At 39.7% G+C, this 27,058-nt stretch overlaps 2 protein-coding genes and 1 long non-coding RNA gene across 4 annotated transcripts; 1 reads left to right on the top strand and 2 right to left on the bottom strand.

Annotated features, from left to right (window-relative positions):
• Nucleotides 1–5,944: 5,944 nt before the first annotated feature.
• Nucleotides 5,945–13,818, bottom strand: LOC140356223 (serine/threonine-protein kinase OSR1-like). The gene is made up of 17 exons (XM_072441038.1): nt 13,595–13,818; nt 12,925–13,037; nt 12,683–12,791; nt 12,347–12,488; nt 11,830–11,885; nt 11,625–11,734; nt 11,449–11,550; nt 11,228–11,361; nt 11,077–11,125; nt 10,929–10,994; nt 10,051–10,173; nt 9,303–9,338; nt 8,884–9,174; nt 8,544–8,649; nt 8,402–8,470; nt 8,258–8,322; nt 5,945–7,726 (listed from the first exon to the last, which is right to left on the bottom strand). Exons 1-17 carry the CDS (start codon nt 13,662–13,664, stop codon nt 7,652–7,654), a joined length of 1,716 nt encoding a protein of 571 aa, XP_072297139.1. The 5' UTR covers nt 13,665–13,818; the 3' UTR covers nt 5,945–7,651.
• Nucleotides 13,819–15,880: 2,062 nt separating this feature from the next.
• On the top strand, nt 15,881–26,413 carry LOC140356221 (1-phosphatidylinositol 4,5-bisphosphate phosphodiesterase delta-1-like). Of its 2 annotated transcripts, none has more exons than XM_072441037.1 (15): nt 15,881–16,126; nt 20,250–20,408; nt 21,346–21,574; nt 21,997–22,126; nt 22,207–22,435; nt 22,888–23,089; nt 23,547–23,691; nt 24,045–24,197; nt 24,262–24,405; nt 24,491–24,650; nt 24,722–24,838; nt 25,249–25,427; nt 25,523–25,655; nt 25,742–25,891; nt 25,962–26,413. In XM_072441037.1, exons 1-15 carry the CDS (start codon nt 16,096–16,098, stop codon nt 26,048–26,050), a joined length of 2,250 nt encoding a protein of 749 aa, XP_072297138.1. In that variant the 5' UTR covers nt 15,881–16,095; the 3' UTR covers nt 26,051–26,413. The 2 variants fall into 2 exon arrangements, with proteins under 2 accessions (XP_072297138.1, XP_072297137.1); XM_072441036.1 differs by lacking the exon at nt 15,881–16,126 and adding an exon at nt 19,952–20,092.
• On the bottom strand, nt 17,643–19,137 carry LOC140356222 (uncharacterized). The gene is made up of 3 exons (XR_011926061.1): nt 19,085–19,137; nt 18,272–18,389; nt 17,643–18,038 (listed from the first exon to the last, which is right to left on the bottom strand). It is a non-coding gene; the product is annotated as an uncharacterized lncRNA (long non-coding RNA).
• Nucleotides 26,414–27,058: the final 645 nt, after the last annotated feature.

Here is a 27,058-nt window from a genome sequence, read left to right as displayed (position 1 = left end):
TACACCATACGATGTTATATTCCGCATTTTTACGTTTCTAAATTTTTCAGGTTGATAAAAGAAGACGTGCCTTATGAACAGGGGGAATGTTTAGGATCATTTGGATTTTTATTACACATATAGACTTGCTAGAAAAAACGAATACACAATGTTTGTAAAGCACCACATGAGCGGGTGTGGGAGATTGGGTTTGGTGGGAACCCGGAACTCACCTGCAAGCACAAGATTAGTACACATGACGATAGATGGTGTGACCTTATTCAGGCCACACCAACAGGGGGAGATGTGAAACCTGCTGCTTGATTATGTGAAGGACCCTAAGTTGTGAGCTGACCCTTATGGCCAGCTCGACAGGGGGAATTGTTGAGAATTTGTTGAGAAGAGTTTGATGAATTTGTATTGCAACACACACGCACGCGGAAACCCGACATTTAGGGCTTGAAACAATGGTTGTAAAACATAGGTCCAACGAGTGTCGGATTACACACACATAGATTGATTGATTCACATAGGAGAGCCCTGCCCCTTGTGGGGGCTCGGCCAGAGATAGAGGGTTGTGTGTGACTTTTGTAATGTAAAGGGCAGAGGCATTTGAGAACAGCCACCACAGGAACCAAAAGAATCAGGAAGAGAGGAGACCAAGACTCTGGGTGATGATACAAGGTCAAGCGAAACACAATGGATTATTTCTTAATGAAGGTTCATTAAAACATTGAAACATTTTGACAATAGTCTTGATGGAGATTAAGTTTATTGCTACACATTTCTAGCTGTTCTCACTGTGGCCAAAACAATTGTAAACTTGACAGCTGGAGTGTCATAGGCCATTAGATCTTGTAAATAGGGATTATTACAATAATTAACATTAGCTAGCAAACAAGGTAAATAATCCAGCTGCTAAATGTTTCAACAGAACCAACTAAAATGCACAGACATGCTCAAACTCAAAATAACAGTATTAATGCTGAACATAAGCGAATGGAACAGATCACTTTCATTGTGGCACAAAAACAACCGGCTGAAATGGGAACAGTGTGACTATAATGTGACAGATTTAATCAGAACAGTTCAAACCTCAATATAAATTTATCTAGCACATTTATTTTTATTTATGTGGGCCATTGAAATATGTAAGAGACACGATTCAGTTGAGATTAAATTATTAGGCTGTATTACAGTGTTTTAGAGGCAGAGGTAGCGTTAGCTACTTTCTGCTTATAGTCATGACCATGGTCCGTATGACGTTAGCATTCATAAAACATTAGCTCAAGCTGTTTATCTAAACGAAGCCAGCACATTTACAGATTCAAGATTAGATACAGATTAAAAAGATTCAAAACTAGAACCAAGTACAGGATAAACAACCAAACTTAACTAGTTTGTCATTAAGATAATCCTTTATTGTCCACACATGGGGAAATTTCATTGTTGCAATGCAGGTAGATACAGAGGTAGATACAGAGGAAAAGAACAGATAACTTATAGGAAGTTTGAAAAACACTCTCAATAGAAGATCTCCAATAAACAAAAAATCCTATAGACAAAACCTCCCATTTCCCAACAAGGGATGGAGGGGAAAAATAATAAAGATAAAAATAAATAAATATCATTGCATGTGATCATGACAGTAATTGCACATGAATTGCACATGAATTGCACAATAGTTGCACACGAATCACGACAGTAATTGCACATGAATATGACGGAATTGCACATGTTTAAGTCAGTATTGCGAGTGTTCAGGACTAACAGTGTTTGTTATAAAGTCTGACAGCAGCAGGAAGGAAAGACCTGCGAAACCTTTCCTTCACACAGCGAGGGTGGATCAGTCTCTCACTGAAGCTGCTCTCCAGAGCCGAGAGAGTGTCCTGCTGGGGGTGGCACTCATGGTCCAGCATAGATGTGAATCTAGCCAGGACCCTCCTGTCCCCCACCTCCTGCACCGAGTCCAGAGCACAGCCCAGGACGGAGCTGGACTTCTTGATGACTTTGTCCAGCTTCTTCCTCTCCCTCTCTGTGATGCTGCTGCTCCAGCAGGCCACACCGTACAGGAGGGCTGATGCCACCACAGAGTCGTAGAAGGTCTTCAGGAGTGGCCCTCTCACTCCAAAAGACCTGAGTCTCCTCAGGAGGTAGAGCCGACTCTGGCTCTTCCTGTACAGTGCGTCTGTGTTGTGAGTCCAGTCCAGTTTGTGGTTCAGATGAACACCCAGGTACTTGTATGAGTCACTCATCGTCGTCAGTGATGAGTCCGATGATGGCAGAGTCGTCAGAGAACTTCTGCAGGACACAGCTGTCCGTGTCATGTCTGAAGTCTGCAGTGTAGAGGGTGAAGAGAAAGGGCGCGAGGACAGTGCCCTGGGGCGCCCCCACACTGCAGGTCCGAGTGTCAGACACACAGTCCCGTGCTTTCACAAACTGGGGTCGGTCTGTGAGGTAGTCCAGGATCCACTCTGCCAGGTCATACTCCACACCAGCCGTCTCCAGTTTGTCCCTCAGGAGCAGCGGCTGATGGTGTTAAAGGCGCTGGAGAGATCAAAGAACAGGATCCTCACAGAGCTGCCAGGCTTGTCCAGGTGAGAGAGAGAGCGGTGCAGCAGGGAGATGACGGCGTCCTCCACTCCGATGCCAGGCCGATATGCAAACTGCAGCTGGTCCATGACTGAGCTCACGGTGGAGCGGAGGTGGTCCAGGACCAGCTGCTCCAGTGTCTTCATCAGGTGGGACGTGAGAGCCACCGGCCTGAAGCTGCTGAGGTCTTTGGCGCGCGCTGTCTTGGGCACAGGTACCAGACAGGAGGTCTTCCAGACCTGTGGTATAGTTATTATAGTAGTGTTATTAGCCTGCTAGCCTTCTGGCTATATATACACACAAAAAACAGTCACCTCAACCTCCGCGGGTGGTCCCCTTTCAAGCTCGGGTCCTCTACCAGAGGCCTGGGAGCTTGAGGGTTCTGCGCAGTATCTTTGCTGTTCTTAGCACTGCACTTTTCTGGACCGAGATTTCCGATGTTTTTCCTGGGATCTGCTCAAGCCGTTCCTCCAGTTTGGGGGTCACTGCCCCAAGTGCTCCGATCACTACGGGCATCATCGATACCTTCACGCTCCAGCCCTTCTCCAGCTCCTCTCTGAGGCCTTGGTATTTCTCTAGTTTCTCATGTTCCTTTTTCCGGATGTTACCATCCCATGGCACTGAAATGTCCACCACCACAGCTTTCCTCTGACCCTTGTCGACCACCACTATGTCCGGTTGGTTCGCCAATACCATTCTGTCTGTCTGTATCTAGAAGTCCCAGAGGACCTTGGCTCGGTCGTTTTCCACCACCTTTAGAGGTGTTTCCCACCTTGTCCTTGGGGGTCTCCAGCCCGTACTCTGCACAGCTGTTTCTGTACACTATGCAGTTATGTGTGGGATTGTCATACCCACTTAGTCCACATACCTCCCACCACTATTGCCCATGCCCTTTTGAAATCCACGCAGCCTGGACAAAACCCGAAGAGGCCCAGCACATAGCTGGGGAAATGGTACCGCATGGTTCATACAAGCACACTCATAACTGGCCCAAATTTGGCATATAAAGATCTGGGCCACGTGAAGCCCCCACATCTGGCACATGCCATCATTGCCAGACCTAGCCCGATTCTGGGTGACATGCCAATTGCCATGCCAGAAAACCAGTGTTGCCAGCATTTTGCGAGAACTGGCCCACATCTGGCATGCTCTATATGGTCCATGCCATCATTGCCAGGCCGACTCTGGCCGACATGTGAATTGCCATGCCAGAGGTCAGTCAGTGTTGCCAGCATTTTGCCGGAACTGGCCCAGATCCGCCTGCTATGTGGGCCATAGAGTCATTATAATTTGTATTATATAAGTTCATATAAAATATTATGTGAAGAAGAAAAAAAAAACATTATTTTAGGCTAAATAAACTATGCATTATGATTGGGGGCCTAGTGGGATATCTGGATCTTGTTAACAAGGGTCTAGAGTTTGTATGTAAATATAGTGTTTGGTTTGTTCATAATTTAGTTAAAGGTTGAATGGACAATTTTTTTGGCATAAATCTGAGTCTTATTTCCTGGTGGCGTGGACTGCTGATTAGTCCTGCCACGTATCAATCATAAAATGCACCTACCGCTCACCTGCAGCCGCATGCGTATCGTCCCACATTTCCGCGTGTCTAAGCGCATTGATCTATCATAATATAGTTCCCTCAGTGTACGGGGCAAAATGAAGACGGAGAAACACAGTTCGAGCTGACTCAGAAGTGGACTGAAATCTACCGGAGACGAGCGATGCGATTCATCGCGCTAATAAACAAACGCACCTGTGTTGTGTCGGTCCCCACGGGGAGTGCGCATGCGCACTTCCGCCTGCGTTCTCAAATCACCGAAAAAATCGTCCATTGCGCCTTTAATCACTCGGGTTTAGTATTAGTTTAGTGCTAGTCTTTATATTTATATTTACTATTTAGTAAGCTGATCGCCAGCGATAGTTCAGCCACTCGCATCTTCTCCCTTTCAACCAATCACAGTTTAGCACCTGACGGGACTTCTGTGTGTTTTAGCAAAGTTAGTGTTGTTTTCTGGCACGGTCCGTCTGCTCCCCGCTCCTTGCGTGCTCTTCTTGTGGGTTTTTGGTCCTTGTGAGTTTATTCCTCCTAATGCCTCGTCTCTGTTTGTTTTAACCGTGTTATTATTAGTCATTACTCGTAGTTAGTTAGTCCCATTATTCCAGCTCCATCTCGGCAGCGTAACCTGCGCCGATGATGCGTTCACGGACCATAGGCCAGTATCACTCCGCAGCACGCTGGCGCCAGTGGTGATGCGTTCTAAGACGCTCGGAATTTCTAGCTTTTGGCGAGAATATGTCTGGAAATCATTGCTCTGTTGTGTTGTGAATGTTGTTACTTGAATACTGTTTCTGTCTCATTTGACCTTCTTTTAATGTAGCTAACTATTTACACATTTACTGTTTATATATTCTATGTACATCTGTCCATATTCATTGCATTATTGTGTTTGTTATTATCCATTATTCACTGTACTTTACTTCTGTATTGTAGAAACCATCAACAACTCCATTATCCATCAACAACAACAACAACAACAACAACAACTCCTTTATACACCCACAAGTATTTAATAAAGAGTGATAAGTAAAGCTGACGTCCTTCTTTGTTCTGGCCGGAAAACCTGGGAAGATAGAGGAATATTCAAGAATTATACAGTCCTTTCAGAGGTCGCAAGATTGGGTCTCCTTCCCAACGCCTCATTTACAGATCTATATGTGGGAATGTATCTTTGCAGACTTTGGGGCCAGGCCAGACCAGGCCTTTCTGTGTAAAATCTTCCAGCTACAGTCCTGACCACCAAGCCACCAAAAGATCATATTGCATTTGCACTCTTTGTTAAAGCCAAGTTAATAAGTTGGGTTAATATTTGTAGAGGAACATTTACAACATTTACATTTACACAACATAATCATTTATCTTTTAGCTTTAATGACTACACAAATATAGGTCATGTCAATGTAATAAATGCACATGTGACTGATGACATTCAACACATCTAATATAGAGTTAGTTGAAATCCCCTTCATACTTGTAGCATAATGTATATCTGACACATCAAGATTCTAATTCAGTCAATTCAACTATGGAAGTTATAGGCCTTTTCAGTTTATTTCGACTAACATGTAGACATTAAGTATGATAAATTATCCAGTTATATATACCCAAAATGGGTTATTTATTTTTTGTAAATCAAGGACAATTTAAAATATATGATCAATTCTGAAAAATTAGCTAAGCTTTAGTCACCAATGCATTTGAATGAATCCTTAGTAGGCCATATATTTATAAGCCAATAGGTTCTAAATATGTAAATATAACAATATGGAAATATAACTGAGAGGGACAAAAAGAACAATGGCAAACAAGTTGAGATCACCTTTTCTTATTTACAAGTAAAATGATTTTATCTGGACATATACACTTCAACATTACACACAAACCTGGTGGTGTTGGTGCGACAATGCAGTTATGGACAGTTATGACATCTACCCATAAATCTGTTTACATTTGTACCGAACAAAGGGGTCGCGTTAGAGACAGCATTCATGTGTTTTTAACAGCCAAACTGGGAGTGACATTGTGAAAGAGTGTTTGTTTTAATTAAACAAGGCAGACTAGGCCAGGCCTGAGCTGAACCGACAAAACATAATTGTCATAAAGAAACGGTTCAGCCAAAACAAATGAGGAAATAAAGCTGAAAGACTGAATGAAACCTGAATGAAAAACGTATATCATTATTTCACATTTGATCACAATGTTGCTAGTTTGCCCAATTCAGTTGTATCAAAACTGTATGATTGAATAGTTAGTTCTTGTTTACATAATTTTATGTTATTGCGTAACATCCTGATGAAAACCATTTAAAAAAAACACTCCTTTATACTTTTGGCTCGTAAAAAAATACACAGTAAAATTTCATATTATTCATATAGCATAATCAGAGGCGTTTATTAAGTTAGTTATTTTTAGGCCACATTAATTAGATAAACCTTTTTAGTTGATACCTTTTTAGATTTTGGAGGAACCGTTTCCTTCACTTGTAGTTCTGGCGAGCATGCACTTAACCTCAATAATGACCAGCTTTAAAACCACCAGCATTCAGGATCCTCTCAGCTTTCAAAGAGCAAACAGGCACTCTCTCATCTGAACAGGTTGATCAGTGTTAAATCAAAAAGATATGTGGTTCACTCATCCCAAACCTTAACTGATACAAGCAGAGATATGTTAATGTATGTTATCAATCCCAAAGATATGTTGCTACAGCCAAGAAATGCACCGAAAAAGAATGAAAAACAACTTTGCATAGTAGAAGGATATGGACGAACCAACTGTGAATAGTGCTTTTAAATACCTCAGAAAACTCATGCCTGTTGATAACGGCCGACAGATTAATGATATCTATTATATGCACTGATGCCGAGGGGGAAAGTCATTGGACTGCAACACTGCTCTCCATAAACATACAGTTCTGTTCATTAAAACCAGAACTGAAATTTAAAGATAAGTAAATAAAAGTTACTAGTGTGCAGCTAATGGGTGCAAGTCATACTACACCCATCAAATCAATTACAGTGGTAAAATTTGTTTGACTAAGGCGAATTTTACACTTTTTAAACTCAGTGTAGCTTAAGGTGCCATAAAATGCTGGCACGAAACTTGTGGCACTGTTACTTAAAAATAATAATAGTAAAAGAATAATAAAGGCAATTATCTGCCAGTACTGGCAGCAGATGGATTGTGTGCTCATGAAATAAAAGAGGAAGTAAATACAACCAAAACAAAACACCATAATAATAATAATAATAATAATAATAATAATAATAATAATAATAATAATAATGTGGATATTAGTTGATTGCATCTCTCTCCCCTTTGTAAGCGCATTGTAAACGTTCAAGTGTGGTTCCTGTGTTTGTCCCGAGCCCTGTCCGAGTGGTCCTCAGACTGCAGTAGCGTTTCACTGCTGCCAGCTTTGTGAATTCTTGTCACTCTTTGGCAGAAGTGTTTTCTTGGAACTGACTACAATGCAGCTGTGCAACACGATCGGTTACTGTCCACGGTGCTGCTCAAAGTTTAACTGATGCTGAGCTGAGCGAATCCAATGAGTTTAATGTCATCTGGGATTTCCGACTCCTCCACACCAGAGGCCTGTGCGACAAACAGACTCACATTAAAACATAAAGTCTCAAATATAGTGCAAGGGTTTCAGACCGCATTTCAGTCATGTTCAATGTGAAGGAACAATATAGGGAGACATTCTTAGTAAACCAGGCCAGGTAAATGGGGATCGTCTAGTTTGGGGGTGAAATGCATTTTCAACAAATGGATACCGTAATGGCAGCTTGAATCTAAAAACAGGACGCTATGACCATTGTTCCTTTACTGACCTGACCTGAACTGTTATTTAAGAGTCTGTCACGTAAATTAACTCCACTAGAGTTAATTTACGTGACAGACTCTTAAATAACAGTTTATATTCAATTATATCCCTTATTAAAGTTGAAAAAAAAACAAAAAAAAAAAACATAAGGCCAGAGAACGAGAAGGTGGTGAGGAATTAGACCATATTTTACATTACCATCGATGGGTTTCTAACGTATTGTATACAAACAATTTTTAAAAAGCACCATAATATAGTAGTCATATTCTACTGCATAATAAATACAGACCGGTTCTTACCAGTTTGAAGGTCACATTTTTGTTACTGAGAGGATCATCGACAATCTTTTGCAAATTTGCAGCAACTGAAAGATAAACAGAAAAGGTTATTGAATACAATAAATACCATTGTAAAATCAAATCTTTATGTTTGGCCTTACATACCAATCACTAGATCCCTCCCATCAACCAGACCAGCTGAGACCAACTCCTGAGAAACCCCGTCAGCAGAGTCTAAACAAAAAACAATATTGTGTTACTGCCAGACAATTATAGCAAAAACAGAAGAAAAGATGATCCCTTGTACCTCTGCCGGGCATAAAGTCAAAGCGGATGTCATTCAGCTCCTTCTTGAGGTTCCTCAGTCTGAGCACAAGGCTGATGGAAACACTAGTATTGGCTGCATTGGGATCCTGTAAAAGGGTAAAACAGTATGAAACTATTGAGCATTGAGTGTAAGATTGGTTTGTTTCTTTCAACATAACTGAGATGGTTAAAGTTACAGAAACAAAGGGAATGTAAAAATGTTTTGTCATTTCAAGGCTCAATTTCTACTTGCATTGTACAATATGAGAAGCTAATAAACCAAACAAATTAGACTCAAAAGTAAAAGAGTAAGCATAATTTTAAAGTGTATTGTTTATTACCTGAGCAATGGATGCATGTGAGGGGCTTTGAGTGTTCGCAAGAGCCTGTGGAACAAGAGGAGGCGTGTCCTCCCCAGATTGTCCTGTATTCACAGGAGTAATCACAGGAATATTCACAGGAGTAATCACTGGAACATTCAGTGGCGCATTCACTGGAACATTCACTGGAACATTCACTGGAGCATTCACTGGAGCATTCACTGGAGCATTCACTGGAGCATTCACTGGGCTCTCCTGAGTCGGACCACCAGGCTGTAAAAGCCCTGTGGCGCCATCTGCTGGCTGAAAAACCTAGGCATAAGGTGCAGTGGATCACAAACTAATTAAAAGTATTAAATGACAATGAGAGATGACACAAGACAGTCATGCAGATCGGATTGTAAAGGATTTGAGGTCATGTCCACTACAAATGCACTCACCTCCATGTTCTGGGAGCCGTCCTTCACTCTGGGAGACTGCAGATTGGACATGACAGACAGATTGTGAGGATTATAACATGCAGATCCACTTTGTATCCCCCAAAACACAGACCAAAGGGTATGAGATTAAAGGAATTCAACACAGTTCAAATATGTACAGCGCATGACAAGAACACATAGAATAGTATTCCCCACACCCAGAGTGTGAATTATCCCCCAAAACATACAAGATAGCTACAAGTGAAAACCACTACAGACTAACTTATAGTCATATCAATGCAAGCACATGGAAGTGTATCATTTTAACACATTTAATTCAGCAACAATTGATAATATATTTGTTTGAATCTCTCATGTGTCTGTCGAAATACTGGGTCTATGCAAATTAAACCAAAACAGTCAAAACGTTCAATCTACCTCATCTCTAAATTAAAAATATTAGTATCAAAATAGTGTTGTTGTTCAATAACACTGAAATTATTATAGTCTGTTAATAGGACTTTTAACACACTTTTGACCAAACCACCTTCATTGAACCATCATGTTCTTTAGAGATTCACAGTAAACTCGATAGGACTAGAAAGTGTAAATGCCATTGTGCAGGGTCTGGGTGTGATATATCTAGATAAGGAAATTAAATGATGTTCTTCATAATTTGTGAATTTGTATTTACTATGAAGTATATGCAAATACAATAATGTTTTAGCGACCTTGCATTTAGGAAAAAAACAGACTGATCTGGTCTCACCCTCAGAGCAGCCACTGCAGCTTTGCCCTCCTCACTCTCCTCGTCCAGCTCATCATCACTCCACTCCCAGCCTCCATCCTCCGTCTTATGGAGGCGGCCACTAGAGCCTGGCACGCGACGCACCTAGAAGCATCATCGTATTACCTTATTAGTCATTTATATCAATCAGTAAATCAACCTTTATTCATAGAGCCCTTCACAACACTCAAAGTAAACAAAGTGCTTCAAAATAAAAATCAAGGCATATAAAACTAAGTAAAAACAAACTGTACAAAATAAAGTGTCACTACATTACAGAGTGTTAAAAGCCAGTCTGAATAAATACATTTTAAAAAGGCTAAAGTCTGTGATGATGCGCATGTCGGGGGGAAGTTTGTTCCAAAACAACATTTTAAAATCAATTCTAAAATAAACGGAAAGCCAATGGAGAGCAAAAAAAAAAAAAAGAACCAGGGTGATGGATGTGCTGGTTAGAAAAAGCCCTGCAGCGTTCTGTACAAGCTGAAGGCGGCTGAGGACGTCTGGGAGACACTGACATAAAGTGTATTGCAATAGTCTATTCTGGAGCTGATTAAAGCATGAATAGTTCTTTCAAGATCAGTGCGATTTTAAAAAGGCTTTACTTCAGCTAAAAGACGTTGTTGATTAAAAACTTGCTCTAACCACACTGTCAATTTGTTTGTCAAATTTAAAATTGTCGTCAAAAACAACCCCAAGATTCTTTACGGTCGTTTTTTTCCATGGATGACAAGTCAAAATTAGACTGCACAGAATCACCAAATAAAATGCACTCTGTCTTCTTAAAGAATAAGGAAATTTTGCCCAAACCACATCAATAACAAAGAGCTGGAATATGATTTATGATTTGCTTCACAGACCTTCTTTGATCGCTCGTTTATTGTTGGACCTTTATAGAGAAGCCTCTCCTGCAAGTACTCATTGTTCTGCAAAAAAAAATAACACATGAAAAAAACAAATTAAATCTAATCATATGAGGAAACAAACATGTCAAAGTTGTGAATTCACCTTAGCTTTTGTGAAGAATTTGTGCTTTAAAAGCTCAGCCGCTGTTGGCCTACAAGTATTAGGGTGAAAATATTTTAGATTTGGGCAGAGTAGATAGTCAAAACATATTTAATTTAACTCAATATTTATAACAAGCTGTGTATGTGCTTACCTTTTTTCGGGATCCTTTTGTAAACACAGAGAAAGCATTTTCCTGAAAGACTTGCCATACTTCTTTACCATGTCCTTATCAGTGATTCCGGTCTCGAGACAAGGAGGATCATTCTGCAATGTGAGCATTAGCACCTATAGATGGAGAAACAGATAAACAAAAAGGATTTCCTAGCTGGACAACATGAATAAAATGTGAAATTTGCAAAAGAAATAGTTTACCTTCATTGGAGGGTATTTGTGATATGGTGCAGCTCCTGTTGCCAGCTCAATAGCAGTGATGCCAAAACTCCAGATGTCAGCTTTAAAGTCATAACCACGCACCTTGAAATAAACAGGACTTTTATAATATGCGTTGACTCAGAACATGAGGCACGAACATGGGACTGATCTCTGACCTGCTCCATGACCTCAGGTGCCATCCAGCATGGCGTACCCACAAATGTTTTACGGACTTTGTTTCTTGTCATGTCTCCTCCAGCTGCTAGAAAGGCACTTACACCAAAATCTGAAGAGAACAAGATTTGGGCGATGTTTGAATGAAACCAAAATATATATTATAATGAGAGAAAAACGCCATGTAAAAATGAGAAAATATGGTACCAGCAATTTGCACAAAGCCATCATCCCCAAGTAGAATATTTCCAGCTTTTAAATCCCTGCACAAAGAAAGAGAGGATTAAAATGTGATGCAAACTCAAGGTGTCACAGGACTTCAGCACAAAGGGAGTGGATGAACAAACACGCAGAGCTATTACACAGAAACCTTTCAAAGCTGCTCCGTGTATCAACGTTGGCATTGAGCAATGTGTGAATGAATCTGAAGCACCCTTAAGGATAGAGAAACCAGGTGTGTGAAAAAATACTGTGGAAAATACAATCCTCTCTTGTGAGAAGAAGCAGCAGAATATGCAACTAATGTGATGTTGAGCAAAAAAAAATAGGTTTGAAAGTAACAGTAGTAGTAATACAGATAAGTATTGTTATATATAGAACAGTAATATATTCTTAAAATCATAAAATCCTTCACAAGACCAAAATGCCTACATTGTGAAGAACATTCCAAATATTGTTCAACTTGCTAACTAATCTTAGATTAGTGCTTCAGTGGAGGCCTCACCGATGAATCTGCCCATTTTTGTGAAGATACTCCAGCCCTTCCAGAACCTCCTTCAGAATAGTGGCAATGCTGGCCTCATCCAACACTCCGGTCTTGTGCTCACCACGAGAGATGATATGCTTAATTATGTCCAACACAGAGCCTGAAAGACAGTCACAATTGATGATGGGTAAATTGCAATAGGAGGTGACTAAAAGCAACTACAACCACTGGTGATACACTGCACTGTAAGATGAGTAATGAGTATGATGAATACCCTTTCTTTCAGACTAAACTAAACAAAACAAAAACATAACTGGCATAACTGGTTGCAAGGTGAGGTCACAAACCACTCACCGCCACTGAGGAGCTTCATCACGAGCCATAGTTCGTCTTTCACCACAAATGAGGTGTAGTACGACACAATGTTTGGGTGGTGGCACTGGCTCATTGCTTGAATCTCTTTCTGTATAATGTATAAAATATATACAAAAAGGTGGTTAACAAAAAACTACAGTATAGTGGTTCAGAATGTGTAGTTACTGTTGTTATTGTCGTTTTTGTTTTAATTGAAGATGGCTGAGACCTATACATCTTACCAGAAGTTCATCCATGCTAGTTTGACATTTTTCCAGGTTGATGCGCTTGATAGCCACTTTCTCCTTCCGGGGCTTGCAGTAAGCTGCCTGGACCACTGCTGTGGCTCCACTACCTATAACAAAACACCCCACAGTTAAGAATCAAACCAACTAAAAACAAATATCTAATACTATGCAGGACCAGCAGCAAACTCAAATATTAGGTTTAAAGGAAGAACTTATCTTAGATGCATTGGTTGTATACTTCCCATGAAAGACCAATCATATGTGAGAATGTTAATTGATATTTTCACGGTAAAATGCACGATTTCTCATCTTTTGAATCACTCTTTACGAAACGACTTACTACGATAGTCAGAAGTGCTAGATACTATGCTCACAGCCCCAGTGCTGTGCTAGCCTGTATTAACTGTTAGCTGCTGCCACTGTCTCCTGGGTGACTGACTAAACAACGAGCAGTTTTAAGATTAGCAAACACCGAACCGAGCATGTCTAAACATGCTTGGTTTGAATTGTGCATAAGACAGCCCCAATGCCATTACGTTGTTCTTGTTGTAGCCAAGTGTTTCATTTGTCCTTCTAGCGACAGATGTTTAAGGCTAGCAGCAGGTAGCAGCCGACTACAGTAATGTACTGATGCAGAGCTAACGTTAGCGGCTAAGCTACTCACCTATAACCTCGTTCAGTTCATAGTCATCCTTGTCGATAGACCAGGATAGGGCAGTCTGGTCCTCCGCCATGGTGTTGCAGTTTGTTCGGAGATAGTTACAGATTGAAATAAGATGTCGATTTTAAATTCTGTATCAGTCCTCCATTAGGCTCAGATGCTGCTGTTCACTGACAACTCCTACCGCTGCTGTCAACATAACTTTACGCGGCGCGACTGGCGCACTGTACGTAACATACGTAGACTCAGGGCCGCAGTGTCGCCATCTACTGTTTGCTTCAGGAAGTATGCGGCCCAGAACAACCAACGTTTTACAGCCAATTAGTCTGGTCATATGAGTTTGAGTTTGTATTATTTACCGAGACAACAATGAGAATTACAACAAAACTTCCCAGTTTAGGTAAAAACCCTGAGAAAACTCTAATGATAGGAATAATCCTTGCTCAATGGGTGGCAGTGGTATGTGGAAAGAGTTGGCATGTTCTGACTTGTGTCACAAACACCCTTGAGTCAGTTTATTAACGACATAACTCATTCATCCTTTTGTGCCTTATTGGCTTATTTAATCAAAAAAACTCTTTGTGACTGGGTGTGCAGTTTCAAAAGTGCCCATCGGGGGAATTTTGGCTTATAGAACACACACACAAAAAGCACCTAGTTATAACTTAATATAACATATGATTTAGTAGACCACCAATTCTTGTCGATAGGGCCGAGGCCATTAGCACTTCCCAACATTTAATATGAGATTGGGCCCCAGGTTATTTTGTGCAGAAAATGCAGGGCCCCAAAGGTCAAAAAGGTTAAGAACCCCAGGGTTAGACCACACATTTCACTAAAACATAGAGCATAAATAATTACATTTATCCAAAAGTATTGCACTAGTTTGTTAATAATTGATTCATTGTCACAACTGTTACTCACTGTAAACAACCATAATGTAAACCATTTACAAGTTATTATTTGACAAATAAAACATGAGACAACATTTTGAGTATTCCTTTTTAGAACTCAGCTCTACTTCCCATAAATGTAAAATTTGTCTTCATTGGCTATTTACACAGTTGGCTACACTGAGAGGATATATTAGCTTGGATAATGCAATCTCTGCTTAAGTTACGTGATCTTAATTAAATTACTTTTAGTTTTAAAAAATAATATGTTAATCCCAAATATAGTGGAATGTGTCTCATTAAACACAATGAGCAGGTTGCTCCATTCAGTATGTCCTTATTGTCAGTGTGAAATTTGTCCCTCCAATATCATTGGTGAATATTGCATTAGGAACCTGACAGACAGGAACTGAAACCCGTCAGCGTCTTTTGTTTTTCTTTTTGTTTAGCAAACTCTTGACATTTTTTTATCCTCTGGGCATATAATATTTGCATTACTTTAAGATGGTAGACTCACTGTGTAGTTAATAGACACCCAGTCACTTGAAAACATGTTCTTTGACAAAATGATTAAAAAATTGTGTAATAGATTAAGATTTTTCAGAATTTGCCAATTGTACATCAAGCCCAACCTATCCTATGTAAAACGCAAACAAATATAGGATAAACAAAAGCTGGTCTTTTCTTTCTGGCCTGTCTAGCCCATAGTTGCCCATAGTCTATATGTGAGGGACTGTCTCTTGCCCGGAAACTCTGGACTGCTCCTGCATCAAAGCTCACTCATCCTGATGCTGACAGGGCACCGTGGTTTAAGCCAGCTCTGAAAGGGAAGTGCTGAGAGCCACAAGAGCCAGAGCGCCACAGTGATTGCAGTACTATTATTTCACCAAGGCTGAGCTGGCCATGAAAAGGAAAGCAAAAACTTCATGTATCTCCCCTCCCTCTTTTCAGTGTAACCAATATGCTCAAAGTCATTGTGAGCTATGTGGCCGGGCAGCAGGCCAACCATCTTAGACTTTAACTGTGTATAAATGACAAAGAAGCATTATACTGCATGGAACAAAAGTTAGTTAATAGAAAATAAAACAAAGTCATGTGTAGGATTGTGTAGCTTGATAAGGTTATTTAAGGTGAAGGCACACTTGTTTGATATATTATGATGAAAAAGATGAATGTCAGTTCCTCCACCCAATTCACATGTTTCATATTTGTAGGGAATTGGCTGTAATTGGTTAATTCGTGTTTGCAAGTTGAAAAAAAATTAAAAAGAAGAAGAACAATTTGATAGTTGTCCTTGATCCCAAACTGCCTGGCACCCATGTCCCAACCCCTGGTCCCAGCGCACGCGCTCAGGTGACTCCAGCCTGGTGCCCTGCCGTGACGTCACACGAGCGGCTCGTACGGCAGACTCGTCAAACCGGTGTTGAAGCTTGTAAGGCTCAGACCAGAAGAAGTCTGATCCCACCACAGCACTGTTGTGGGACTTTGGACAAACGAACCACGTTGAATCACGCCAATGGAAAGAAGAATCTACGTTGGTTAAGGGGAGCTCAACGTAAAAAGAAAAGAAAAGAAAAGAAAGACATTGATTTTTACCCAACGAAACGAGAAATGGAGACCAATGGGAACGACAGTCAACCAGGTAGGCCCAAGACTATCTTTGACTAAGTTTTAAAGTGTGGATTATACGTTTCAGTTTGAGGTTGTACATTGGCTTGAAGACTGGTGAAGGAGCAGCACTCTTCATCATCAACGCCAACACCTGCCAATTGTCAAGGACTTTTGAGCATGTTATAGTCAATTGTTTAACGGCAGACGCCTAAAGTTATTTCTCGACAACGTTTTACGAGCCTTTTGCTGGTAACAGTAACTAGGTCAACATTATGTTTTACCAACTACACCCTGTGGCCAAAGGCGTGCCCACTCGCATCGTCTCTGCGTTCATTTTCCACCTGGTTGCACTGATTGTGTTTCCCAATAAAAGCTGCAACCCCATACTTAAACATGACTACTCACGAGGACACGTATTACATTCTAGTTTTACACACATTTCAAAGAACCAGGATTTATTGAACGTTTGCGATGCTGTACTCAAGATGATCCACGTGAAGAATGTAAATCCTTTTAAACTGACTGTAGTGGTGTATCCACAGTCTACCACCAGGGGGAGTAGTAGTCACGAGTCACGACCAAGCCCCCGGAAGCCAAGATGGCCGCCATTGAAACTTATGGAGCGTGCTCATTGGCGCATGGTTCCAAAAAAGTTTTTTAGTTCCGCATTACTTCCTGAATACTGTCTCATTTACGCCCACTTTTGTGACGTCATCGCTTTGGCGTCGGGAGCGCGCACGTCACAGCAGCGTGAAAGACTGAGAACAGTCAACACGGACTTTTGGAATGATTCGGCTTGAAATAGTCTGTTTACGTAACGTATGATAATGGATTGTTATATCCATCTATAAATATACATGTATCACGTTGTAAAGGTCTGATATTTAAGAGAATTATAAAGAAGTGTTAAGATAAAAAGTCTGGTTTAATGACAATAAATTACATTTAGAGGTGTAATAACGTCCTCATTTTCTGTAGTTTTTGGTTTGGGTATATATTTTGTTATTAGCTTTTCAGTTATTTATTTACATAATATGATTTGGGCAATATGCTTTTTTAAATCAAATGAGAAGAAATATAAAATATAATCATCAATTCTGTTACATAATTGAGTTAAGCAGTATTTAATTATGTTCACTTTTTCCTTTTGTGTCGTTTTTGTGTCATGTCAATCTTTAATAAATACAAAACACATTTGTTTATTAATGTATTTAATAAGAATAATGAACATGAATGAACTTGTTCAATAAATGCAAATCTGATTATAACTACAAATGATAAATTGATTTTAGCCACAGTTTTAGTTGAGTTTTAAAGCTACAATGTGGGAGTCCCTTATTAAGGAGTTTGAGTCTGTGTACTGTTCATTATTATTATCATCATTAATAGAATCAGAAAAGGTTTATTGCCATTGTCAAAGAACAGAATTCAAACAGTGGAACTTGCTTTGGTGATTCAGTGCAACATAAAAATAGTAACAATGATAAAACAACCTGTATAAGTCAAATAGAACATACTGAATAAGATAAGATATTCCTTTATTGTCCACACATGGGGAAATTTCGTTGTTGCAACACAGTAGATACAGAGGAAAAGGACAGAAAACTTATAGGAAGTTTAAAAAACACTCTTAACAGATCGATCTTAATAGAAGAACTCTTATAAACAAAAACTCCAATAGACAGAACCTCTCATTTCTTAATAAGGAATGGAGGGGAAAATAGAGATAAAAATAAAATAAAAAACAGCTAGCATAAAACAAGATAATACTAATAATAATGGTAAAATAAACACTCTTTTTACATCAGTTATATGCACATGAATGTGACATTATTGCGTTAAATACTGAATATCTCAGTATTTAACAAGACTGTTTCCATGGCTACGCAGTCTTCTGATGAAAAGGACTTCAGTAAACTCCTCCGTTCAGCTCCATCGTTTGACTGAGGGACAAACAGAACATGTCACAGCTTTAGATTATACAAGTCATATAACATACACTTCACATGTTTGTCCTGAAGCTGTTTTACAGACACATGTGACACAGCAGTGTCTCTTTTGAAGAACAATTATCATTTAGTTTTTTTGGTCATAACAAAACAGACATTTTATAAATTCAAAGTACTGATTCTACACTGTTTACTTTTAGTCGAGGCACAAGTTAATATTAAAATACCTTTTGCTTTGGAGTCGTCAGGAGTTTACGTGAGATGACTCTGTGTCTGCAGTGATCAGGTCTGCAGTGACCTGTAGAGCTCTGGACAGCACAGACAGACCAAACTCACTGGTCAGCACTGAAGATGAGAAAGATACTCATTAGAACATTGATATATTATGCACATTTAATAGAGAAAAGCTGGAATGTGTTATTGACAGATTTACATTTCGCTCTGTAACACAAAAGTTCCTCTTTTCACATTATTTTTTAAAGCTAGAACCAAAAGTCATTTACTTTTGCATAAGTTTAAACCTTAGATGTTAGAACATAACTGACATGTTTGCTAAATCTCTACATATTCCATGGAAGTAAATCCATGACATTCCTATAGAAAACAAGCGTGTGAAAATAAAACCTTAAATGTCGTCTTATCAGCCCTGTGAGAACACGACTGACACTTTTAAATAAGTTTACATTTATATATGTAAGATATGACCCATTTCAGCAGGTTGTATTTGAATTATTTGTAGTTTTTGATTGCACATCATACAAACATCACTTTATTTCCCCTTCTTTCTCTAGTTTTCCTTCATCTGTGCTTAACCTTTTGTCTCTTAGAACATTTAGTAGGAGAAATAATGAGTTATTTATTTGCAGAAGTCATGAGCCATCACGACGTGTCGTTCCAATGCATCTTTGTGTAGCTAAACGTTAGCTAAACGCTAGCTTGTGTTAGTTTGTGTTAACTTGTGTTAACTGTTTAATCGTTGTTTTACACTTCACATGGAACGATGTGTAAAACGTGAGGAATGACAAACAAACACAACTTACGTGTATCGTTGGTCTCGTCTGGTCACATTCTTCTGCTTGTGTTTAGTTTCCGTCACATGTTCTCCGGAGGCTCGTTCATGAGGGTCGCGTGCGCGCTCGGTGCGCGTACACCGTTCTCCGGGAGGTTAAAGTATTTTAGAAACAGTCAAAGAGTGAAATTCCTTCTATTTTATTTTTAGACTACAAACAATTTAGCATGTTTGGTAATTTTAGAGGCCGAACTCTTGAAATGGTCCGACCAAAAGGCTGCATTCTACGGAGTGGCCACTACTCAATTTGGAGCCAGAGGCAGAGGGGGCGTATCCTATCCAGATAATATAATACATCCATGGTCACGACAGCAGCGTGTTTTCATCCTAGTATACTTCCCTTTCAGACGGAGTTCATAACTTAAGATAGCGAATTCATTTAATACAATACATATTGTCAGGGAGGTGGTATTTCACATATTTTTAGCCCACAAGGAAAAACATCTTTAAGGATGCTGGTAAAACAAGGAATATATATCGTCACGTGAGTCATCAACATCCATGCTCTTTTACACTAACTGGAGTTGACTGTCTGACACTTTTTCATAAGGCTGCAGTTTATAACAACTGTTACAATTCATGATTTATTCACCCAACAACTAACGTTAGCTAAAGCTAACAAGTTTAGCTATTTGTAAGCTATTTTTTACCGAATTGGTGTGTTCCCATAATCAGGTTTCGGGAATAAATTCCAATCTAATTTGACAAAACAAAAACGGGAGACAAAATTGGACAACCCCATGGACGAACCTGAGCGTCACCTTTGACCCTTGTTACGATGTGGCTGTTGTAGCTACGCCCTCCTCCCAGTGCACACTGCACACTACTCCTGGGAACAAACAAGAATCCTCTGTCTACAGTCTCAGCTCCTCAAGCACAATGAGCTGTTTACAAAGACAAGACAGACTCAGCAGATCTCAGGAAATACTTCAACATGCTGGGAGCAGAAAAGCCCTACAAATGAATGTGAAGCTTCTGGGTATGCTGCTCTTGAATGATTCATGGATGTTTTGGACTTCACCCAGCCAACAAGGACTACCTGGATTAGGGCTGTATAGTCTCAATTAGGCTACACTAAGAAGGACCGTGGAATTAAAGGCATTTCATTTCACATGGCTCTTTATTGTATATTTCAGGTTTGGAAGGCGATCCAGACCTGCAGTTCCTCCTTCAGGGTGGAGACCTTCTCAAAGTTCGCTCTCAGTCATGGAAGAAGACCCGATACTTCAGGCTTCAGGAGGACTGCAAAACTATGTGGCACGAGTCCAAGAAACTCTTCAGGAAAACCCCCACCTGTGAGTGCCACCCTGGCAGCCCACCTGAGTGTGCGCGAGGGCCAGAGTACATGCCACTGTTGTGCGGCTGCTACAACGCACAAACATGTACATACCTTTTTGTTTTGATATTACAAGTGTTCATATACTTCTATAGTGTACAGATATCTTTATAATTATGGTAGACTGATCATATCATACGTCAATACAAATGCTTGCTATAAAGGTCTTGGTAATGTCTGGTATATATAACATGCCGTAATAAGATTTGTGTGTGAGGAGTGGTTTAAAATAGTCCAGGTTAAACTTTCCCCTGGGATTGTATCCAGAAGGGCTGTCATATAGTAATACATTGATAACAGTATAATTTAGCTGCCCAAGATGGCGAGTCACTGTGCTATGTTCAAAATCGCTTTGTCAGATTTACACGTGTATTATTTTGAGTCGATGAAACATTTAGAAGATTTTAAAGTATACGCACACGCACACACACACACACAAACACACACACACACACACACACAAAAACACACAAACGCACACGAAAACACACGCACACACACAAACAAAAACACACACACAAACACAAAAACACACACACAAACACACAAACACACAAACAAAAACACACACACAAACACACAAACAAAAAAACACAAACACACAAACACACAAACACACAAACAAAAAACACAAACACACAAACAAAAAAACACACACACACACAAAAACAGAAAAACACAAAACCCCAAGGTCAAACACCTCCAGAGGTGGGCAGAACCCTCCTGCTCCCAGGCCTCTGGTAGAGGACCGGAGCTTAGAAAAAAAAACACCACAAAAAAAATAAATATTGCAATTGTTTTGGAGATGTGCAACATTAGAGTGTATGTACTGTAATTAAAACTCCAGTGCTGATGTGTAAATCCATATATCATAGTCTGATACTGTTTCTCCTCAGTTTCCTTGGATGATGTCTCTGGCTTACGATTGGGCCGTCAGTCGGAGGGCTTGAAGAAGTACACAGAGGAACAGGTGGATAGCCGCTGCTTCTCCATAGTCTTCAAAGGTCGCCGCAAAAACCTGGACCTGATCGCCAGCTCTGAGGACGAGGCCCAACGGTGGGTCAACAGCATTGAGAAGATGCTGTCCAATTTAAACAACCTGAACCGCCAGGAGAAGACTGAGCAGTATCCTTAACCAGATACATTTTTTTTCATTGTTAAATAAGTTGCAAGAATGGACAATATTCCTCTTCTAATATCTCTATCAATGATATCGGGGGAATGTCGATATTGGTCAGATTTTGGAAAGTTCCCCATGTGTCATTCCCAGGTCGTCATCGGTGCATCAGACGTTTGGACGAGTGAGTTATAACGGAAATTGAGGAGCAATGAAGCTAAAGAGTTGTCTGTTCAATCATCATACACAACTTGACAAACTATATAATATCACACATTTTATTCTTGGTGTAATCTAACTGTGTTCATAGCTTTGTTCATGTTTTCAATGATTAATACTAAGGGTTGTACTCAGGTATTTTGTGCAAAAGGTTTGAACATTTGTGTATTTAGAAGAGCTTTTCAAATATATCCTTACATTAAACGCATAGTTGGATCTTCACATGTCTAAGGAAGGCAGACAAAAACAAAGACGCCAAACTAAGTGAATCTGAGGTCAAAAACTTTATGCGTTTGATCAACGTTGACGTGGACGACGAGTACACAGACATGCTTTTTAAGGTAATGTTTCTCGCTGTGCTGTTTACATTATATTTATTTTATTACGCATTTTCACCTCGTTTGTCTCGTCTTTTGCCCAGAAATGTGACACGTCAAAAAGTGGATATCTTTCTGGAGAGGAGATTAAGCATTTATACGACCTGTTAACCGATCGGGAGGAAATTGCGGTAATTTATGGAGAGTACGCCAAAACCACAGGGTACATGAATCCTGACAATCTGGTGGAGTTTCTAATGAAGGAGCAGAGAGAGAAATCTTCACTGACGGACGCCCTCAGGATTATTGACCAGTGCGAGCCAGATGAAATGGGTTAGTCCATTTAAAATATATATATATATATATATATACCTAATTTTAAACTATCGGTACTTTTTGCAGAGCTTTCCTTGTTCTTTACAAACTTGGTGTAAGATGTGTCAATAAAGCACATTAGATGAATTCTATCAAGCATTTATCCAAATTTAATTTTAAGAATGTTATTGATTAAAATCCACTTAATGAGGATTAATGGTTAACCTTTCAATCTTCACCAGTGCAAACTCTTGAGTTATTGTGTGAGATCCCACATTGCTATGTACCTGTATTTTGTGCCATGTTATGAACCAGATATGAATCGGGTGTGGTGGTGTTTATAGTGTATCCAATTGAATAAATGTCAAGTACTTTTATACTTTAACTTTAGCAAGCAATTTGTTGTATTTGATTCAGTTTATCATTATTATTTATTATTTATCATTATTATACATTTTAATTTGTTTTAGCCAAATCCAAGAAACTGCTGTCCAAAGATGGGTTCCTCATGTACCTGCACAAGCCTGAGGCCCTCATTCTGAATCCGGACCATAAAGACCTGTACCAGGACATGAGCCTGCCCCTGAACCAATACTTCATCTCCTCCTCCCACAACACTTACCTCATGGAGGACCAGCTCAAGGGGCCCAGCAGCACCGAGGCCTATGTCAGGTAACAGTCAAGGGATAAATACATCAGTCAGTTTTTATCTACAGCTACAAAAGCTGAGAGTAGTGTTGTCACAACAGTTTGATACTGAATACCGCAATGAAAATTAAAAAAGACAATAGACTGTCATTTTAGATACAAAATAATAATAATATTACCATTGTCTACTAAACTATACTATACTATGCTATGTTATGGTATGCTAGGCTGTGCTATGTTATGTTACGCTACACTAGGTTACGCTACACTTACTGTACTGTACTATACTATACTATACTATACTATACTAGTTCTAACTTTAACTCTCTAAAGTTATCTTTTACAGCATAAATACTCCTGAGGCCAGATATTATTATCAATTTCTAAACCTTTGTATTGATCAAAGCATTTGAGCAATGTAACATCCTTGGCACAGTAATGTTTTATTGTATTATTGAAACATGTAGCGTGTGTCTGTCAGGGCTCTGCTGAAGGGCTGCCGCTGTGTGGAGCTGGACTGCTGGGACGGGTCAGACGACGAGCCGGTCATCTACCACGGCTACACTCTCACCTCCAAGGTCCTCTTCAAAGATGTCATCAAAGCCATAGGGCAGTACGCATTTAAGGTGTGTGATTTTATTAAACACTTGTAGATAGTAGATAATAAAGACTTATCTTATCTATTTAACCGTTTCGGTTCATACTTGTGGTACTGTACTTCCTGGTTTGACATGGGCAGCGGATTTGGCACACCTCATTCCTTTTAAGTATTATTTTCGTTATCACTTAATTATAAATATTTTACAATATTGGAAGTTTATAAATCATGTTTTGTCTCGAGCATCTACAGTAAAAATGTATTTTCTTTGAGATTGTGTGATATTTAATTGTGTAACCTTTTAAAATGGAGATGGAAAATCTGTGGCAGCCTCGGGTTAATTTTCCGAAAATCCTGACAGTTCTCTTTTATAATTTGTAGACCTCTGAATACCCAGTGATCCTCTCTCTGGAAAACCACTGCAGCATTGAGCAACAACAAGTCATGGCCCACCACATGAGCTCCATCCTTGGCAGCGCGCTCGTCACTAAACCCTTGGGAGAAGACATGCCAACAACCTTCCCATCGCCAGAGGTTTGCTCTGTTTTATGTTATTTTATGATTGACAACAATATCTTAAACCCTTTTTTTAATCTAGGAGCTAAAAGGGAAGTTCTTGATCAAAGGAAAGAGGTTGAACAAACTTGAGTCTCTCTTCACTGAAGAAGCGGGCGCTGAAGACACAGATGTTACAGAAGAGGAGGAGTCCGAAGACGAGGTTGAGCAGAAAGAAAAGACTAAAGTAAGTGTCATGACACAATGTATTATAGAAACAGTGAATTTGCCTGTCTAATGTTTATATTAACCTTACATTTTCCTGTGTTTAGAATAAAAAGAAGTTGAAACTTGCCAAAGAGTTGTCTGACATGGTGATCTACTGTAAGAGTGTGCACTTCAATGGTTTTGAGGATGCGAGAAACCACTTGAGCTTCTATGAGATGTCGTCTTTCAAGGAGGGAAAGGCAATGAAGCTAGCATCAGAGTCTGGTAAGGATAGTTGGCATTAACACTAGTGTATTCCTTAGTTATTTCTGTTTTAACATTCCGTGTTTCTACAGCCAATGCTTACATCCGTCATAATGTGGACAAACTGAGCCGCATTTATCCTGCCGGCTCCAGGACTGACTCCTCAAACTATAATCCAGTGTCGCTGTGGAACGCCGGCTGCCAAATAGGTATGACTTTATTGTTCAAAGGAGCACTACTTGTAACTTGTGGAGGGTGTGTTTCCATGAGGCTTTTGCTTTGCCTGAAATATGTATTGCGGCATGAACAGGGATGGGCGATATATAACGGTTCAAGTACTGATATCGGCCGATCTGGATTTTTTGAACAGACTGAAGCTGGGTTTACACTTTTTGGGCCAATTTCTCGTGTCGTGCTGTGTTAAGAGCTTAACCTCAAACCTAAATATTCATGTAGTTGGATACATTTCCTATTGTGGGACGTTAAAGGCAAAGCAATAAATATCATCTCCATGGAGACAAGCAGGTGCCCCTCCACCAGAAAAGTCAAATGATGCTCCTTTAATTTGAGTGAAGCTAAATATTTTAGTTTATTTTCATGTTTGTGTTTTTGTCCTCAGTTGCCTTAAACTTCCAGACAACGTGTGAAGACATGGATGTGAACCAGGGCAGATTTATGGTGAATGGGAAGAGTGGGTACGTCCTGAAACCGGACTATTTGAGAGACGGGTCCACAGACTTCGACCCCATCACCCTGACGAGAGGAGAGTGGCTCCAACACAAGACCCTTCATGTCATGGCAAGTGTTGCTATGTAAACCTAACCTTTTATGAGTGATCTTTGTTTTGTTTTTTTAACAGGATTAATTTCCATATTGTGTTGCTCTATCACCAGATTATATCAGGGCAGCAGCTTCCAAAAGTCAGCACCAAGAAATCCTCAATTGTAGATGCAATAGTAAAAGTGGAGATCCATGGAGTCCCAGCAGATGTGGCCGAAAAAGAAACTCGCGTAGTTAAAAACAACGGTATATAACTTTGCACAGCCATTAATAATCAATCCATACAAATAGGTAATGGAGGTAATACTCTAAATTATGTTGTTGTTTTAAAGGTTTCAACCCATCGTGGAATGAAAACTTCCAGTTCGATGTCTATGTACCAGAGTTGGCATTGGTGAGATTTCTCGTGCAGGACTATGACTCCACTTCTGGTAATGAATTTGTCGGCCAGTACACGCTTCCCTTCAACAGTCTGCAAATGGGTATGCTCAATTAGGTAGAACATTTGTGAAAACTATTGCAAAGCTTATTTTAAAGTAAATTTGTCCCCAGGTTACAGACATGTTCCTCTGCTGAACAAGACCGGGGACCTCCTTCCATCAGCCGGACTTTTCCTTCATGTCATGGTTGTTGATGCTTAGTGTCACTGGAGTACATCATCTTCCTGCTACACCATGGTTTTTATTCATGTTTTGATTTTTTTTTGTTTAATTTATTGGCTTGTCTCACTAGTTGCTAGACATGCCGGTCAAGCCGCACTGCAGAGCTTTTTTTCTGGCGCAAAAATGTTATCGAACAAAACATTTTTACAACCTTTGTATCAATCTGACAATTTCATGTTCTCAATTAATGGTTTTTCCAAGTCTTAATGCGATTTTTAATGAATTCAGACATATCAAAACATTGTACTGTGTATGCGGGTTCAGAGTTCAGATTATTTTTCTTGTAAAATCAGCTCTGTGCTTTATTCCATAAATGAATATTGGCATATTCAACCTACTGCACCAGTTTGATGTGTTATGTTTATTTACATATTTTCCTCCTCCTTTTGCTTGTCTAGTGGCTTGATCTGTGGAAGGTGTGAAAGCAGAAATGTCCCTGCCCTAAACCCTTCCTCCTACAATTTTGACAAGTCTTAATGTTAAGAGCCCTCTCATCTGATATTTCACTGGTTTTAAGCTGGTTTATTGCTGGACCTAGTTTTATCCAGGATCGTCATATTGCCATTCACTTTAGAAAATTATTTAAAGTATTTTTACATTATTTATACATTATCCATTGTACCAACAATGGTTAAACTTCATATTTACAGTGAAACAATGCCAAACCAACTCACCATTTTGTAAACACAGGTGGTGGTTAGATGTTTAATGTGAACTTTGTAAGGACACGCCCTTTGCACACATTACAGTGCAGCCACTAGAAGTAGGTTAAACAAAGCACTCGAGGCAAGAGGAGCTTAATGCCTGGTCAGAGTGAAAAACTCATTTCAAAATGGATTAAAACATGCTTTATTTTAGAAGTCTGGGATAAAATAAGTCTTTAAAAATGTTCTTTATGCTCTTAACAGGAAGTAATGATTCTTTAGCCAAACAGACAAGACAACGGATCAAATTCAGATTTTTTTTTATTATTATGGAAATAGACTA

Source organism: Eucyclogobius newberryi, unplaced genomic scaffold (genome assembly GCF_026437365.1).
Source record: "Eucyclogobius newberryi isolate DKJ021-1_F unplaced genomic scaffold, fEucNew1.0.hap1 SCAF_12, whole genome shotgun sequence".
NCBI classification, from domain to species: domain Eukaryota; kingdom Metazoa; phylum Chordata; class Actinopteri; order Gobiiformes; family Gobiidae; genus Eucyclogobius; species Eucyclogobius newberryi.
The sequence above is the reverse complement of the archived record's forward strand: the minus strand, read 5'-3'. Positions and strand labels throughout refer to the sequence as shown.

Coding starts and splice junctions, on each gene's coding strand:
- LOC140356223 (XM_072441038.1), bottom strand. CDS start 13,664: ATGGCGGAGGACCAGACTGCCCTATCCTGGTCTATCGACAAGGATGAC. Junction 11,362..11,448: donor ACAAATACCCTCCAATGAAG/GTAAACTATTTC, acceptor CTCCATCTATAG/GTGCTAATGCTCACATTGCA. Junction 10,995..11,076: donor AATTCTTCACAAAAGCTAAG/GTGAATTCACAA, acceptor TTTTTTTTGCAG/AACAATGAGTACTTGCAGGA.
- LOC140356221 (XM_072441036.1), top strand. CDS start 19,993: ATGAGCTGTTTACAAAGACAAGACAGACTCAGCAGATCTCAGGAAATA. Junction 24,406..24,490: donor AGCAGAAAGAAAAGACTAAA/GTAAGTGTCATG, acceptor TCCTGTGTTTAG/AATAAAAAGAAGTTGAAACT. Junction 24,651..24,721: donor GAAGCTAGCATCAGAGTCTG/GTAAGGATAGTT, acceptor GTGTTTCTACAG/CCAATGCTTACATCCGTCAT.